The sequence below is a fragment of the Phalacrocorax aristotelis genome, chromosome 1, assembly GCF_949628215.1.
Source record: "Phalacrocorax aristotelis chromosome 1, bGulAri2.1, whole genome shotgun sequence".
Lineage (NCBI taxonomy): Eukaryota > Metazoa > Chordata > Aves > Suliformes > Phalacrocoracidae > Phalacrocorax > Phalacrocorax aristotelis.
In genome coordinates, this window is record NC_134276.1 from 110,325,016 (window position 1) to 110,339,812 (window position 14,797).

The 14,797-nt window shown below is 44.5% G+C and overlaps 1 protein-coding gene across 6 annotated transcripts in view; it reads right to left on the minus strand.

The window, feature by feature from the left end:
- USP25 (ubiquitin specific peptidase 25) overlaps nt 1–14,478 on the minus strand; it is a 94,960-nt gene extending 80,482 nt beyond the window's left edge. For 3 of the 6 annotated variants that reach the window (XM_075101786.1, XM_075101768.1, XM_075101777.1), the window contains exon 1: nt 14,214–14,376. In XM_075101786.1, the coding sequence (XP_074957887.1) occupies nt 14,214–14,258 (45 nt within the window). In that variant the 5' untranslated portion in view covers nt 14,259–14,376. Of the gene's footprint in view, nt 1–14,213 lie in introns of all 6 variants that reach the window. The other 3 variants (XM_075101796.1, XM_075101816.1, XM_075101805.1) reach the window with 3 other exon arrangements.
- Nucleotides 14,479–14,797: the final 319 nt, after the last annotated feature.

The window sequence follows — 14,797 nt, forward strand, 5'->3', positions numbered from 1 at the left end:
CTGACTCCAAAATGTTGTGACTTCCACCAAAGCGACATGGTTTAAAACCAATCCTCCAACTAAAAGAGGAACAAACAATAGAAATGTAACTGAAGTTGTGTCTTAAAATTGGTTTATGAACCGATTTATGAATGAACGTTGTTTCTTCAATGGTGCAGCATGTGAAGAATTGCTTAGTTCCACATTTCTAGTTCTCACTGATAACTGTTCCTAAATGAACTTCAGTGACAGGCTTAAAATCAAGAAAAGACAGTAGCCTTAGTACATACTGAAAACATAAAAGGTGCCAGAAATACAAAGTTATTGAGAGTTTTGAGGTCTGTGTGTTTTAAACCATCATGATTTCTCACACCCTGCTCAGCACAATAGAGAGAGCTTCCCAATAAAGCAATGTCAAGCTAGGTCTTTACTTCTTGTCACACTGCTGTTACCAGTAATGGCAAAAGATCTAAAAATCAATTAACTAATGTAAAACCAATGAGATCTTTAGTCTCATTTAACTAGATGCAAGTTAAACTCCAGGTTGTAGTCCCTAGAACAGCTATGGGAAATTTTGCTTCACAAAAATCACTTTTGATTCTTACCCACTCCAATAACTTTTACAGCAATCAGCAAAAATATCTCTATTCTGATCCAAATCTGATGGGTGATTAGAGTTATTGGTGTTTCAAAGCACCAGCACACATTAACTGTAAATTATGTATAAAATTTAAAAGGATTCCTCCGCGAGCCCACATGTGGGCAACAGCTGAGCAGTGCCACGTCCAGGTGGCACGCTCCAGCATCAGTTCACATCCCATTTCTACCTCAACATGTTCGGACCCCAGCATCAAGAGAGCTGCCAACAGCGTGCACAAGCCACAGCAAATTAAGATCAGTGGGCTCAATGATAGGTGACATTATACAGATAGAAAGGAAAAAGAGGCTGGAAGATGACAGATATACAGCTAACTGTGCGTGTATATAAAGAATTAACACACACATTTTCCAATCACTCTTGGCTACTTTTTGTTGTAAAAGTTTCCTCCATAATTTTTTCCTTCCGCTCATAGACATTGACCATCAAGCCTAAACATTAATTTTACAGTGTCTGCCCACGTATTATCACCAAGACACAGGCTTTCTCCTCACAGGAAAGACTGTTGCCCAGGGTATCATAATTTTACTGCAGCGGCTATTAAAAATGTCCTTTTGAATTTTTTTAAACAATTCATTAAATCTTGTCCTTCTGAGGTCTAAAACAATTCGGCAAAGATCCACATTTTAACTTCCCGCTTTGAGATATTTTTCCTTTGCAACCCAATTACAGTGTAACCCATCATGCCAAACACAAGCTGTTCTGGCTCATGTTTGAGGCTATTCACAGTCCTTTCATCACCCATTTATTATCTGACACTGAAAGGCTAAGACCTACCTCTCAACTCAAGAGGGCAGTCCTGCTAGCCCATTCAAGCGTTTAGCTTTTTTATGGCTTCCCCCCCTCCACTGCCCGGACCAAATAGCCATCATGATAATCTCACCCTACTCTGCACAATACATAAGAGCTCCCAAGAAAACGAAGTCAAGCTAGGCCCTTCATTATCCTTGCTCTGCCCTTACCATAAGGAGGACAACTACTCTAGGAAAAAACAAATCAACTCTGGAAGCTGCAAGTCCCCAGATCGGAGGGATCCCAGTCACTACGACACTTGCAAACAATGAAGTTTAAAGGGACTGTCAGACCACAAGCTGCTTCTGACAGTCAGCTGTCTCTCTCTGGTTTTAGCTCCTGCCCACATCAGCCGGCCTAGGCTGGTGTTGCCAGATGCCACCCGCTCTGGCCATAAGCTGCTCCTCCCTTTGAGCCAGCACTGCCACTTGCCTGAACCTCTGGCGAGCCATCCAGGGCTCTCAATAAACCATCAGAAAGCCACTCTTTGCTTTTAACTAACTTCCTGCTGACTTAGTGAGAGCCAGGGGTGGGGCAAGGGAGAGGACGAGACCAAGGCTGAGCCTATTTCCACTGGATTAAACTGTTGTGGAGCAGCAGCCTTATGAGACTGAATTGTCCCTCTCTGAGTTTATTTTACTCTTTTTTTATCCTGTAAGAGAAACCGAGAAAAAAGCCTCCTGCAGTCCTCGTCCTACTTAGGCACTATTGCAGAAAGCTTACTCCAACAAGAGGTGACATTCATACAACAACAGCGCGCTTGCAGGAATCTGGTGCTCCTGGTGTTCCACGATGGTCAGAGCTGCGCACCACTGAAGTGAATGCACACACCCAGGCCCAATCCTGCATGGGCTGAAACCACATACGCTGCTCTCCGCTCCCGGGTTTAGGTGTTCACACCCAGAAAGGTCTCATTTTCTGCAACTGTTAATGGCACAAGCATCAAAGATCCCACCTCCCCTCAAACAACTCCACTATGGGCCATAGGTAACCGATACCAGGGAAGATTTCACAAACAACTCTTCCACACAAAGTTCAGAATAGTACAGCATGCAAATCCTAGATAAAAGGTAAATTGCGCTTTTTAAGACAGGTCTCTATTACAAAGAGCCCATGGTATTCAACAGCAGGGACACATTTGGGCAAAGAGCTCAGCTGCCTGGTTTGCATAGGAAGAAAAAAAGCTTAAGAGAAAGCCTTTCAATAAATGCTTTACCATTTAGTCCAATTAAAAAAAAAAAAAAACTTACCAACCTGATTTCCTAAAGAAATAGGCCTTGTGATCACAGAGTGCACATGTACCCAAGCACACCTGCCCTCCTGTCTCTGGAGAGCAGCAGCCCTGGCAGCCCAAGGCCACCTCCAGCAGCTTGGTCCGAGCCCGGGGCTGCCCGACACCCTCGGCAGCACCCCCTGGCCTTCAGGGAACCCAGGGACTGCAGCTGGAAGCTCGGCCAACCAGCATGCAGCTCCCGACCATGCTGCCTGCTGCTGCCCACTTCCCAGGCCAAAAGAAATGAGGTGAGATGCCACGGGGGCTGGGGAAAAGGAGCAGAGGGGAGCATCTCTGCCCCACTGCAGCGAGGTCTTCCAGAGGTGAACTCATCCTGCAGCCTCAACAGACCTCCCCACCCCAGCTTTTAACCCAAGGGTGCATTACATGACAAAATTCCATCAGAAAAGTCAGGCACCATTATTTGCAGCACTCAGTAAAATTATTTAATAGCTTATCCTGCCCCCTATTAATAATTTTAAAAGAAATCCTATCATAATAAATAAACTCTGCAGAAGAACGAGGCTACAGATAACATTAAGTCACCTAAAATCCAGGGCAGTATTTAAGAGGTTGCCTGCAAGGGGATGGGTTTCTGACAGCAGCTCCAGCTTCTCCAGCAAGACAGCCTTGCCTGGGTCAAGTGCTGAGAAGCTGCTGGCACAGGCTGCCTCCCTGCAGAAAGGCCACTGCCACACCACCCGCTGTCAGCCTGTGAAGGTCAGCAAGCAGCTTTCATTTTCATTAGGTAATAACCTCAACGGATGCAGATGACATTAGAATTAAAATGAGCCTGAAACACAGAGACACTACAGTATTTAAACATGTGTTGAGATGAGATTTGTAGTGAGGATCAGCATGTAATATTACCACCTCACAGTTAAAGAGATAGTAAATTCAGCAGTGCACTCCACAGAGAGCAACTGAAGTTTTCTAGGCCCTTTTCTTTCAGGGAGAAAGAAAAAAGGCAATCTTGAGAAACTTTGAGGGAGTGGGTTTAATGGACTTTGAATCATCTGATTTTGAAATGCACATTTGCCTCAGCTCCCACAGAAAGCTGAACATGGTATATTGTAATGTGAGGCTATGGTCTCAAGAAACTTACGACAACTTTGGTTACAGCTGCTACTTGTTATAATTTAGCCCTATTGGTCTCCCCTGCCTCAGTGGTGTTGTGGCGATATCATCAATAGTGAGACTTCCTGCTATCCTTCATCACCGCAAACCTAGCTGAAACTCCACAGCCTGACTTGAGTAAAAGGAGTACAAAAGACTCCTGTAAAGAGTTCACATTTTTTTAAAATAATTTGAAACATAAAAAATGAAAATTCTGTGGTGCCTTCCTACACCAATACCCTCCCCATCGAACAACAGAGATAAAACACTCCAACAGCAAAATTTTCAACCCTTTTCTCCTCAGTAAGGTCACAAAGCAACAGAGTCTCGGGCACCTTTGCTGGGGACAGCAGGCAGCTGCAAACTCCTTCCCTAGCTCACAACAACGCAGCAGAGCCTGCACACTGCACACACACCCACACTCAGCACTAGGAAGTAGGTGGCACATTTACCAGTCGTCTTTAATTCAGTGCCAGAAAAAAGCTTCAAGGCAACGTGCCAAGTCAGCAAGAGCTGGAATGGGTGATGATGGGGAAATCTGTCCATCTTTGCCATCAATAAATCCAGAGCTTACCCAGCAGACTGTACCCAAAAAAAGCAGCCCAGTCAGCTTCAGGCAAGGGAACAATTATGGTCCAGTCAGGACTGTCACAAGAGATCTTCTGTGGCTTTCAGCACCAAGTCCCATAAAACCCATGCAAAACTACAGGGAACTTTTAAAAGTTGCCAGTAAGATGTTGGTTATTTTTTAATTTCCAAACAAGTAAAGGAATAACACACAAAGAAAGACTTAATTCTAGTACCCCATTAAAAATAAAAGAAGTTATAAACTTAAATGCCTGAATCAAAAAAGCTTGCTAATTACTACCACCAAATAACTATAAAGTTCTAATATAAGAAAACAGTAAGGGGAAGGTCTCTAAAGGAAGAGACCACTGTCCTCAAACAGGTGAGAAATTACATATGAGACACGACCCGAATTTGAAGAAAAGAAGCTGTCAAACAGACAAGTAAGTAATGCCAAGAAGGGAAACGTAATTCTGCAACAAGCTGTCCAAAGGCTATTTAGCTTTTGAAAAAAAAGAATTTACAAGCTTAAAAACTTTCTCTTATATATTTTCCCATGATTCTGTACCAAAACAAAGGAAAATACAGAAACACTTTCTCAGGCTTAACATAAGTTTTCTAGGATACAATGAAATATATGGTCCTCTAACCATGCCATTTATAGCTAGGCACTTTGGAAAGTGTTTTAAAAAGTACATTTCCAACAGCTGTGGTCCCAGGAGAAACTACTTTTTCAAAGCAGCTATCTTTCAGAGGAATAAAATGAAACTGAACACAAAAGGAGAGTAGGAGTCTGTTCTCGCTATTTCCTCTTCTTCTGAAAAGAATGAGGAATACCACGTGCCTGTGCATACCCAGCCTTTTCCAGCTGCTTGCTTGAAAGCACTGCCAAAGCATACACCTGAATGTAAATAAATACTGTTTTCAGCTTCCATGTAGCACTTTTTTTCTGGCTTAATCCCAGTAAAAACACAGCTAAATTCAACTTTTCAAATTTTTTAATCGAAACTTTATTGAATTTCAATAAGAGTAATTTCTGACTTGAGAATAAGAATAGAAATTTTCAGTTTCTTGAAGTCATACAGCTGTGAGAACAACAGCTACCACAGAAACCTCGTGCGAACTCAAGCCTAGCATTTACTATTCACCAAAAGTAATAGATAGCACTACATCTCAGATTCAGATCCTAATGTCAAGCAAACATCCTGTTTTAATTAGAGAGCCCTCTGGATTATGGGGTACAACACGAGTGAAATGATGACACGTCAATCGGTAGGAATGAGCCACAGAGACATATAATGCCATTTTATCACATGCATTAATTTCCACAATTCCATCTAGACCAAGGTAAGATATGAGGGTTAAATAAATTTAAACAGCTATGGATCATGCCTTGAAAACACTGATGCCTCTCTGAAAAGCTTTTATTAAATATATTATTCTGTCTACATGTGCTTTTTGTAAAGCTTAAAGACATGCTTTCACCTGACAGCTTAAAAAAAGCTTTCATTGTCAGTACAATCTGCGTTTCCTTTACACTTAAACTTTGATAAGCTTGACTGTTACCAATTAGTTGATAACAGAAACATTTTAAAAGAAATGTTGCACAGGTTATTTTTTTTTCAGCAAGAATTCACCAGTTAAAATAATTCAGAAACCTACTATAAACAAAAGCATCACGTCAAAGCTATGCATCTCAATAAAAACTACGAAAATTTGCATGCCAATATTTCTGCTGCCTTTAGAAAAAGAAAGAATTGTTCTACACGCATAATTCTGTGTTAGGTGATGTTTCCTAAGGTAACTTAGTTGCACTCCGGCCTTCAAGCTGCTCTACATGTTCTTTGGATTCCACCTCTCCAACATCCTTACTTCAGAGAGCTACATTAACACTGTGGACATTCAGTGTTGCCACCTCTCACAACAGTGCTCTTTCTGTAAAAGTCCCATCATCAGGAAACAACATGTTTCAGGAAAACCCTCATGCTGATAGCTTTCAACATGCTCCTGAATCTCATCCATTATGGCAAAGAAAAGCAAAAGTATATAGCTAATGGCATTTTCAAAAGAATGAAAACTATGACCCCCTAACTGAAAAAAATCATTAGTGACCTCTTAAATTGCAAGAGTCTATGTCTAAATAGATCAAATACTTTCACTGTGATTTTCCAACGCTTGGAATTAGTGATGTCACTAAATACATGGAAAACCAGTCTGTAATTCAATAGACAGGAACTCAAAGCCTGACACAGACAACTGAAGTTATCACAGCATCCTATTCACGACATTTTGTGTCAATCTGTCCTTTACATCATCTTAGGACCCAATTCTTCCCTCTTAGCACTTCACGGGAATCTCAATACTGACTCAAAATGTTGCTTAACATCTCATTCCTGTTAAAGCCTAAAACCACAGAGTCTGCACTTCATTCACCAGGAAAACCACTACGTAGTTCAGTACATTAAAACCACCCCTCTACCAGAAGCTACAGCCCTGCAGCTATCGGCAGAAGGCAGCACAGCACCTCTGCCGCTCCAGATCACAGACTCATCCCAATATCCAGGCAGGGAGGTAACCTGCTGCAGCAGAGACAGACCTACATTCCTTTTATTCACTTCTGAAAACTCAGATGGTAACAGAGAGCAGAAAGGTGGTACAGGCAGGATTACTCAAGACGAAGTTTCATTAAAATTTTCCATTAATGGTCTGTAGAGCCCTTAGTGTACTGCAAGTGTTGAAGAGCTAAAGAAATCTAGTGACAGAGGGATCTAAAGCCTGCAACACAATGCGAGAGTGGAAATTTTAATGCTGTAAGAAAGCAACGTTTTAGATGGCAGTTGTAGCCAACCATAGCACATGCTACAGCTGCTCTCCATTCTACCTGCAAGTTTGGCTGAGGTGTGTTGGCCCGATACAGCTTCTGATATCATTTATATTCAGCACAGCATTAATGTAAGGTAACACTAAAAATCTGACGTGCTGTTCAGAATGGATTGTTGCCAAATTAAAAGTTGTAAGTGCTCACTGAAAAATAGCACGAGATGCCATTTGCCAACCTGATGCAGGAAAGGGGAAAAAGTATTTCCTTTTACTTGGCATAAAGCCTGAGTTTGTACCATTATGCAAGGCATGCCCCTGCTATCCTGTTCAGCAGTAAAGCATCTCACCACCTCATCTTTACTTCAGCCTCACAGCTTTAAATTACTTCATCACCATATATTCTCCCTTTTTTAAAAAATAATTTAAAAATTCAATTAAATTTTTACAACTGTTATTTAAATAATGAAAAATATGACGAATTTGTCAGGAAAGTTTCACCTTTACATAGTTTTACATGCAACTAACTGTTGTGATTCACAGTACTAGCCTTTCCCTGTTAATGATACTTGACCACCCCCTAACCAGAACTTTGCCCGTATCACAGTCCCAAAGTGAACAGAAGGAATTACTGCCCCACCTACTGCGTGCTTAGCTCTCTGGCAGAAGTTACATGCGAGTTACATTCGTTTCACTGAATCTGGTTAAACTAACATTCACTCCAGGCAAGCATTTTCTACTCTTGGCAGATACTGACTTCTTTAACAACATCCCAACTGATGAAGTGTAAATCATCAGTGAACAGAAGCGGTCTCTACTTCCTAATGGGGAAGTCTACCCTGAATTCAGAAAATCAGTTTGAAATATGTTGTCTCAACACTCTTTCCTACATTATTCACCTAATTCACCCCAGGCATGAGTCAACAGCCCCCTGGTGAGAAGCAGAATCCTCACAAATCACAGGTGTATATTTGCTGACTAAAGACCACCACACTGGTAACTTAGCCACTGGGTTTTGATGAGGAAGTTAAACAATTCCATCAGGAGAGAATTAAAAAAAAACCACCACCAAAACAAAAAAAAAAAAAACAAAACCATGAAACAAAACCAAACACACACATAAGCCTTTGTTATGACTCAATGCAACCTTCCCTGTCCTTACATAAGTGATAACACACTGGTTATCACAAGAAAACTAGAAAGTGAAAGTGCTCAGGGTACTTTCATTTCCCAGAGAAGCTGCTCCCACACATGTGGCTTTTCCCTACTTAGTGAAAGTAAAAAAGACCTCCTTCTCTCCATCCAGGTCCTGGCAATACCACCACGACCCCCCCACAATTTTAAGAGCTCTGTTCCATAATAAGTACAAGAAGTCAATAACAAAAGAAAAAAAACGTGAACAAACAAAACCAAAAAGTCATGCTTTTAAAATAATTTATTCCTACAGGAAAATGTGTACGTAAAGCTCTAAGCTTTTTGTTTACTACTTATGCCAAGGAATATCAGGAATGTCACGTTTGGCTTTTAGCTTTTGCCAGATGACCAGCTAGGAACTGCAAATCAGCACCTTCACTACAGAAATCAAAGCAGTAGAACATGAAGGAACCCTGGAAGCACCCCTGGGCGCCTGGATAATCCCCCTATCACTGGCACTGCCGGCAACAGCTGTAAGGGAGTGACTGATGCAGCACCCCAAACAATTCCTGGCACAGGTGACATGTGAGGATTAAATACCTCCCAGCCAGTTCTGCAAAGATCTTGGCCCAGCTCAAAAAGGCAGCCAAGTCAGCTGCGGCACCAGGTCGATTGAACAACTCAGCCACTGCACCGGTCCCCAGCATCCAGGGTGTCCCTCAGCCCAACCATTCACATCACTGCAGTTATGGAGCCAGCTTCTTGCAGACCAAATAATCGGACTGTTACCACTCGAGCCGGTTCTTCAGCCACGAAATAAAAGAAGATTTAGCTGAAAGCAGCATATAAATTATATCTTTCATTCATCTTTAGTTAGATTAATCCTGTGAATTCAGTTGGTGTTCATGGACTTGAGAGATGCTACTTCCTGCCTTAATGTATCTTTTCAGGCATAAGAGTGCAAGAAAAGCAACTGTTCAATTATCCTCCCACTTATCTTTACAAAGCACTTCTAAAAATGTGAAACATTTTTCTATTTTGAGACATGGGTAATTTGCTTTTTGACCTTTTCATAGAAGCTGATGGGTTTTGTCATCTTTTGTAGCTGCGGCTCCTAGTTGTTGCAGATAGTTATCCTAAAAGTGTATTTTTTTAGGGAGTACTAAAGATATTTTAAAATAATATTACAAAAGGTTAACAGAAAAATATATAAACCTTATGTTTTCATGTTCTGAAGCAGTATTTTTCTTTCAAGGTGTGAACCAGAAGAAATTTAAAGACATTATTTTGGACAAATGCTAACGATAGTACTATAGTTGTAAACTCCTACTACCACAATCAAAATCATTTCTGAACTTTTGTGAAAGGTCTTCTAGAACGCAACAGGTTTTAAACTCCTATTAATGATTTCAGAAAGGTGCATATTCATAGCATCTTATGCCAATAAAAAATTCCAAGATTCAGCAGGATTGCATAGCTATCAAGAAAAAAAAAATACAACACACCTTAAACCAAACCTAACCACACACATTCCCACACTAAAACCTACCAGAATATTCACAAAAGCAGAAGGCATTCAGCACATCAGTCTGACAAGAGCTTTCCAAATTACTTTGGATCACTGACCTTTGCACCTTGCTCCAGCTTCCAGAAAATATAAACAGGAGTCTATGTAGAAGGTGTAACTACATGTAATATCAACTTTCTTAATGAACTTTTTTTTTAAAATAAGATGTGTGTATCTAAAAGCGTAACTCTATAGTACCTCAAATAATTCTTGCCAATTACTTAGCAGTTGGTGCAAACACTTTCAGTAAACCAGTCATTCTGCTCTTCCTCACCAAAAGAGGTAATAAAGCTTTATATACCAGGAGTAGCAGGTATAACCCTCCCCTCCATTTGGGTCAGATATGTAACCCACCACCATTAGATGACCCAGGGTGCATTTCTCAGAGTAGGGAGGACACCTGCAAGAATGGCCCCAGCTGCCTGATGAGAGCAGGAGCCAGCAGCCTCTTGGATGCACTGGGCAAATGGTTGGTCAGGCCACCCTGAACTGAACTGATCAAAACACAAGAACTCTAATGGTTGTATCCTTGGAAGGTGGTCACCTATCAAGACGGAGGGGAAGAGGAAAAAAAAAAAAAAAAAAAACACAAACCTGCACACAACTCCCAAAATACCTCCCTTGTGAACCAAGTGCTGAGTGGATATTCTATACGGTCACCTTCTGCCATTCAGGACTCCATCAACATACAATATTTCGATTGTTGGAGACATATGACTATTATATTCTGTATGAACTACCACAATATTAAGAAGTTAGTGGCTACTGCTATTGCTTTCAGGAAAGAAAGGCAGTCAGTACCATATTATTAGCTAATATCTTTCAATAATATTTACATCAAATACATGGGATGAGCAACGCAGAAGCGCACACACACGTGCTAGGATGATTTTTTCTTATACTACTTACTTCCTCTCCTTTGCTCTTTTTTGAGGTAGTAGAGACTTTACTTAACACCGTGCTTGATTTCAAGCGGTAAATATCCTCGTAGGTTTGTGCTTCTTTAATACAAAAAAAAAAAAAAAAAAATAGGCTTGGCTGACACACCTAACTGTATTCTACTATTCCTGTGATTACCCTGCCAATATACTGCTGAATCACAGGTCTGAAATAACAATGGGTGTGGGAAGCCAAAGGACAGATAAAAGGAACTTTAAATCCATGTATCAACCAACACTCAGTCTCTCTCCAGAAGCAGAACTTGATAATACACATTGCTGAGAGGCCAGCTAAATATCACCCTTTAAAATCCAGTTTCTTCAATCTGTTGTTCCGAGATGATCATCATGATAATTACTAGTTAGAGCTGGCACACTGCTGAAACATGTATAACTTCTCCACATCATTTTTTTTTTTTCAATTACTAGAAAAATCACCATTCACCCACCCCATCACTGAACCTGCCATGTAAAGGACACTGGCTGAGGGAAGGGTCTGCACAGCATGGGGGGCAGCCTGGGATGGTCTTCCTCTGGGAGGAAGAAAAAAATACAAAAATAAAAAAAAAAAACCACCAAACGACATACACATGCCCCAGCGCAAGTGGCCCCCACAGCAGCAGTGCAGGAATGCCAGGAGTCCAGGGAATCCTGCAGTACACATGCCTTACAGCAGCAAAATGCCTGACAAAGTATTTTACTGTACGGAAATACAGACAGGACAAAACCAGAAGTTACTTTTTTTTTTCCCAACTTCCCAGGCCATTTACCTTTATTCACACATTTTAGTCTCAGTATTAACGTTACTGGTACCCACCAGACACCAAACAACAGAGGTACACACAAGAGCTGCGAGCAACAAGGGTACCATGATTAATTATTTGCTTCAGGAGATAAATTACAAGTTTTAACTAGGAGTCAAGATGACCAGTAAACATGAAAGAAAAAAATTCTTTTGACCCGATCCAGATGCTTTACTACACAATAAACTAAAGGTAGCCTCAGTGGGAAATGGGCTGTTTGTAGTTAGAGCATTTATTAATACAAACCTACATCTCCAAGTACTGCTGAAGTTCAACACATACTTCCTGCATGACAGTAAGAAAACATCTGATGAACAACACTGGAAACCACAGTTCTGAATAAGGTATGCTGATGACTCAAGCATCTCTTGGAAATCCAATATATTTCTGCTTGTATGTGGTTTCTTCACACTAACAGAAAACAATCATGACAAACACTGAGGTCTCCAGAACAAACTCTCATTATTCAGGGAGCATGGGATTCTCTTTTTCTGAGGGAAGACGATGAGTTAGTGGTATGGTAGCCTCTCCACCTTTCAACCATACATCAGCCCACTGTACTTTCACAACCTCTCTTCCTACACTCAGATAAGCTGAACAACATTAAAGTTTGTCATCCAATTAGCTATTAATTCATCTCACTAAGCAATGAGATACTCGCTTTGGAGTCAAATAATATCTTTTGCATAATAGTCTCAAGATTAGCCCCCCCACCCCACACACAGTTAGGGATAAAGTAGGTAACAAGGAGTTTCAGGTAATATAATAATCAGATCATTCAACAGAAATAAGAAAGAAAATCCCTGCCATGAAAAAAATCTACTATTTTATACAGTTTCTCTAGATACTGAGACAAGTAATCATCATCCATAGATGTCGTTTACAACTTTAAAACTATTGCTAACTTCATTTTTACTGCAGTATGGATTACCAGGTGATCTACCACAATCAGCCTCCAACCACCCTTTAAACTTATCCTCGATTTGAAATTAAAGCAATCCTGAACTACTGACCTACAAGCAGTAGTCTAGCTGAAAACGGTTAACGTTTCTTCTTTAGTATTACTGACAGAAAGTGCAACCAGGCAGCTCTGTCCAGGGTCTGCCAGGTATTAGGTAAGAGGGTATCTGACACAATAATTAAGGGATATTTAAGTAAACCAAAAACACAAGGTTTTGTAAAAGGTAGCCTTGCTCACAAAAGTTGTCAGGTGCACAGCAGCAACAAGCAAAGTCGCTAAACACAGAAAACACACACAGCACCGGACTTGGCAGCAAAACTCCGCTACATGAGCCTGCTTGCACACCTCGATTTAAAACACCACTGACTGAAGAACAAGGAGATAAAATTAGTCCGTTCAGCCCTTGCCTTCCTACTGAAGCAGCCAAAATCAGCACTCGCCACTTCCAACTACGATAGCGAGACATGCCTCTCCCTCCAAAAGAGCTTCTTGACTCTAAGTTGTAGCACTTTAACCAATTATACCTTAATCACCGCTTTGCCACTGTCTGCTCTTATGGCTGGAGCCATTTAACTTCCACACTGACTGTTCCAAAGCAAATACACCTTCATCCTCTGATAAAAGTATCACATGGCATTAAAAAAAAAATATATATCAGGGACGAGGAGGTGGTCACATCGCTAGCCGCAACAGCTGCATTACCCGGCAACAGTTACCTTTAAAAGATAAAAATGAAAAAAATTTAAAAGGACTGTGATTTAATTTTGGGCTTCTTTTTCTCTTGCCAGTTCAAGCAAAGGAGAGCTTCAAGAGGTGTCCATTTTTTTAGCAAAGCAACATTTTCCAGCAACTCCTGGTGCGCAGCAGAAGACTCGTAAGTGCTGCCATTCGCTTAACCCCGTGTCACGATGCGCGTTAACACGAGTCCCTCAACCCAGGACTTTTTTGACTCCAGCCAGGGCGAGCCGTGTGTCACAGGCTGGAAATAGCGCTCCCCTTCCGCGGGGGCGGCGGCCGGGATCACGCCCTGCCTCCGGCAGCATCCCCCTCCCGCCTGCCTGCCCTCCCGCCGGGGGCTCGGGCAGGACCCCGCCGCCCCCAGCTTGCTCACCGGCCTGCTGCTCCGCAAGTGCAACAGGCCCGCCCGGCGGCCCCAGGAGCTCCCCCGAGCGGCGGGGCGCCAGGGGCAGGACGCGGCCCGGCGAGGGGGGCTGACCCGGGCTGCCGGCGGCACCCCCGCTGCCCGGCCGCGCCCCCGGACTCAGCCCCAGCCCGGGGCTGAAGCGACGGGGACAGGGAGAGGCCGCGGCCCGCGGAGAGCCGGCCGGGCCCCCCCCCCCCCCGCGCCTGGGGAAGACTTGCCGCGGGGCCGGGAGGCTGCGCCCCCGTCACAAGGGGGAAAAGTTGCCGGCGGGGCGGGGGCTGGCTGCGGGGGCAGTCGGCGGGACCGCGGCAGAGAGGAGCGGCCCCGGGGCCGGCGGAGGCTGGCGGGCAGGGAGGCGGCGAGGGGCGCGCAGCCGGCTCCGAGGCCGGGCCCTGGCGCAGCGGGCGGGCCCCGCGGCGCGGAGCGGCGGGGCGGAGGGGCGCAGGGCCGTGCCGGTGTCTCACCTTGGCGGCGCCGCCGGGCTGCAGCACGTTCTGCTCCACCGTCATGGCCCCCGCGCGGCTCCCGGCTGCGCCCCGGGCTCGGCGGGCGGCGGCGGCTGGGCCGGGCCCGGGCTGGGCGAGCGGAGCAGGAGGCGGCGGCGGAGGAGGAGGAGGAGGAGGCGGAGGAGGAGAAGGGGCGGGAGGGGGAGCCCGAGTCACCGCCAGGCGGGCGGGCCGCTGAGGCGGGCGGCCGCCATGGGGCAGCGCGGATCCGCTCAGGCCCCGCTGTCACTCCCAGCGCGGCCGCCGCCGCCCAGCGTGCCCGGAGCGCCGAGCGCGCCGCCGGCCCCGCCCTCCGCCAGGCCCGGCCCGGCAGCGGCTCCCAGCGGCGCCGCCCCGCGCACCTGCCCCGGGCGGATCCCCCCGCCCCACGGCCGCCGCCGCCGGCAGGCCTCCTCCGCTGCCCTGCCCCTTCTCCGCGGAATTTACACCGCCCGCCTCCATCTTGGCGGTGGCCGCTCCCGCGGGACAGCGCCGGGCCGGCCCCCAGCGGGAGCCGCCGGGCCCCACCGAGCCCCTGGGTGCCCCGGGCCGCTGCGGCGGGC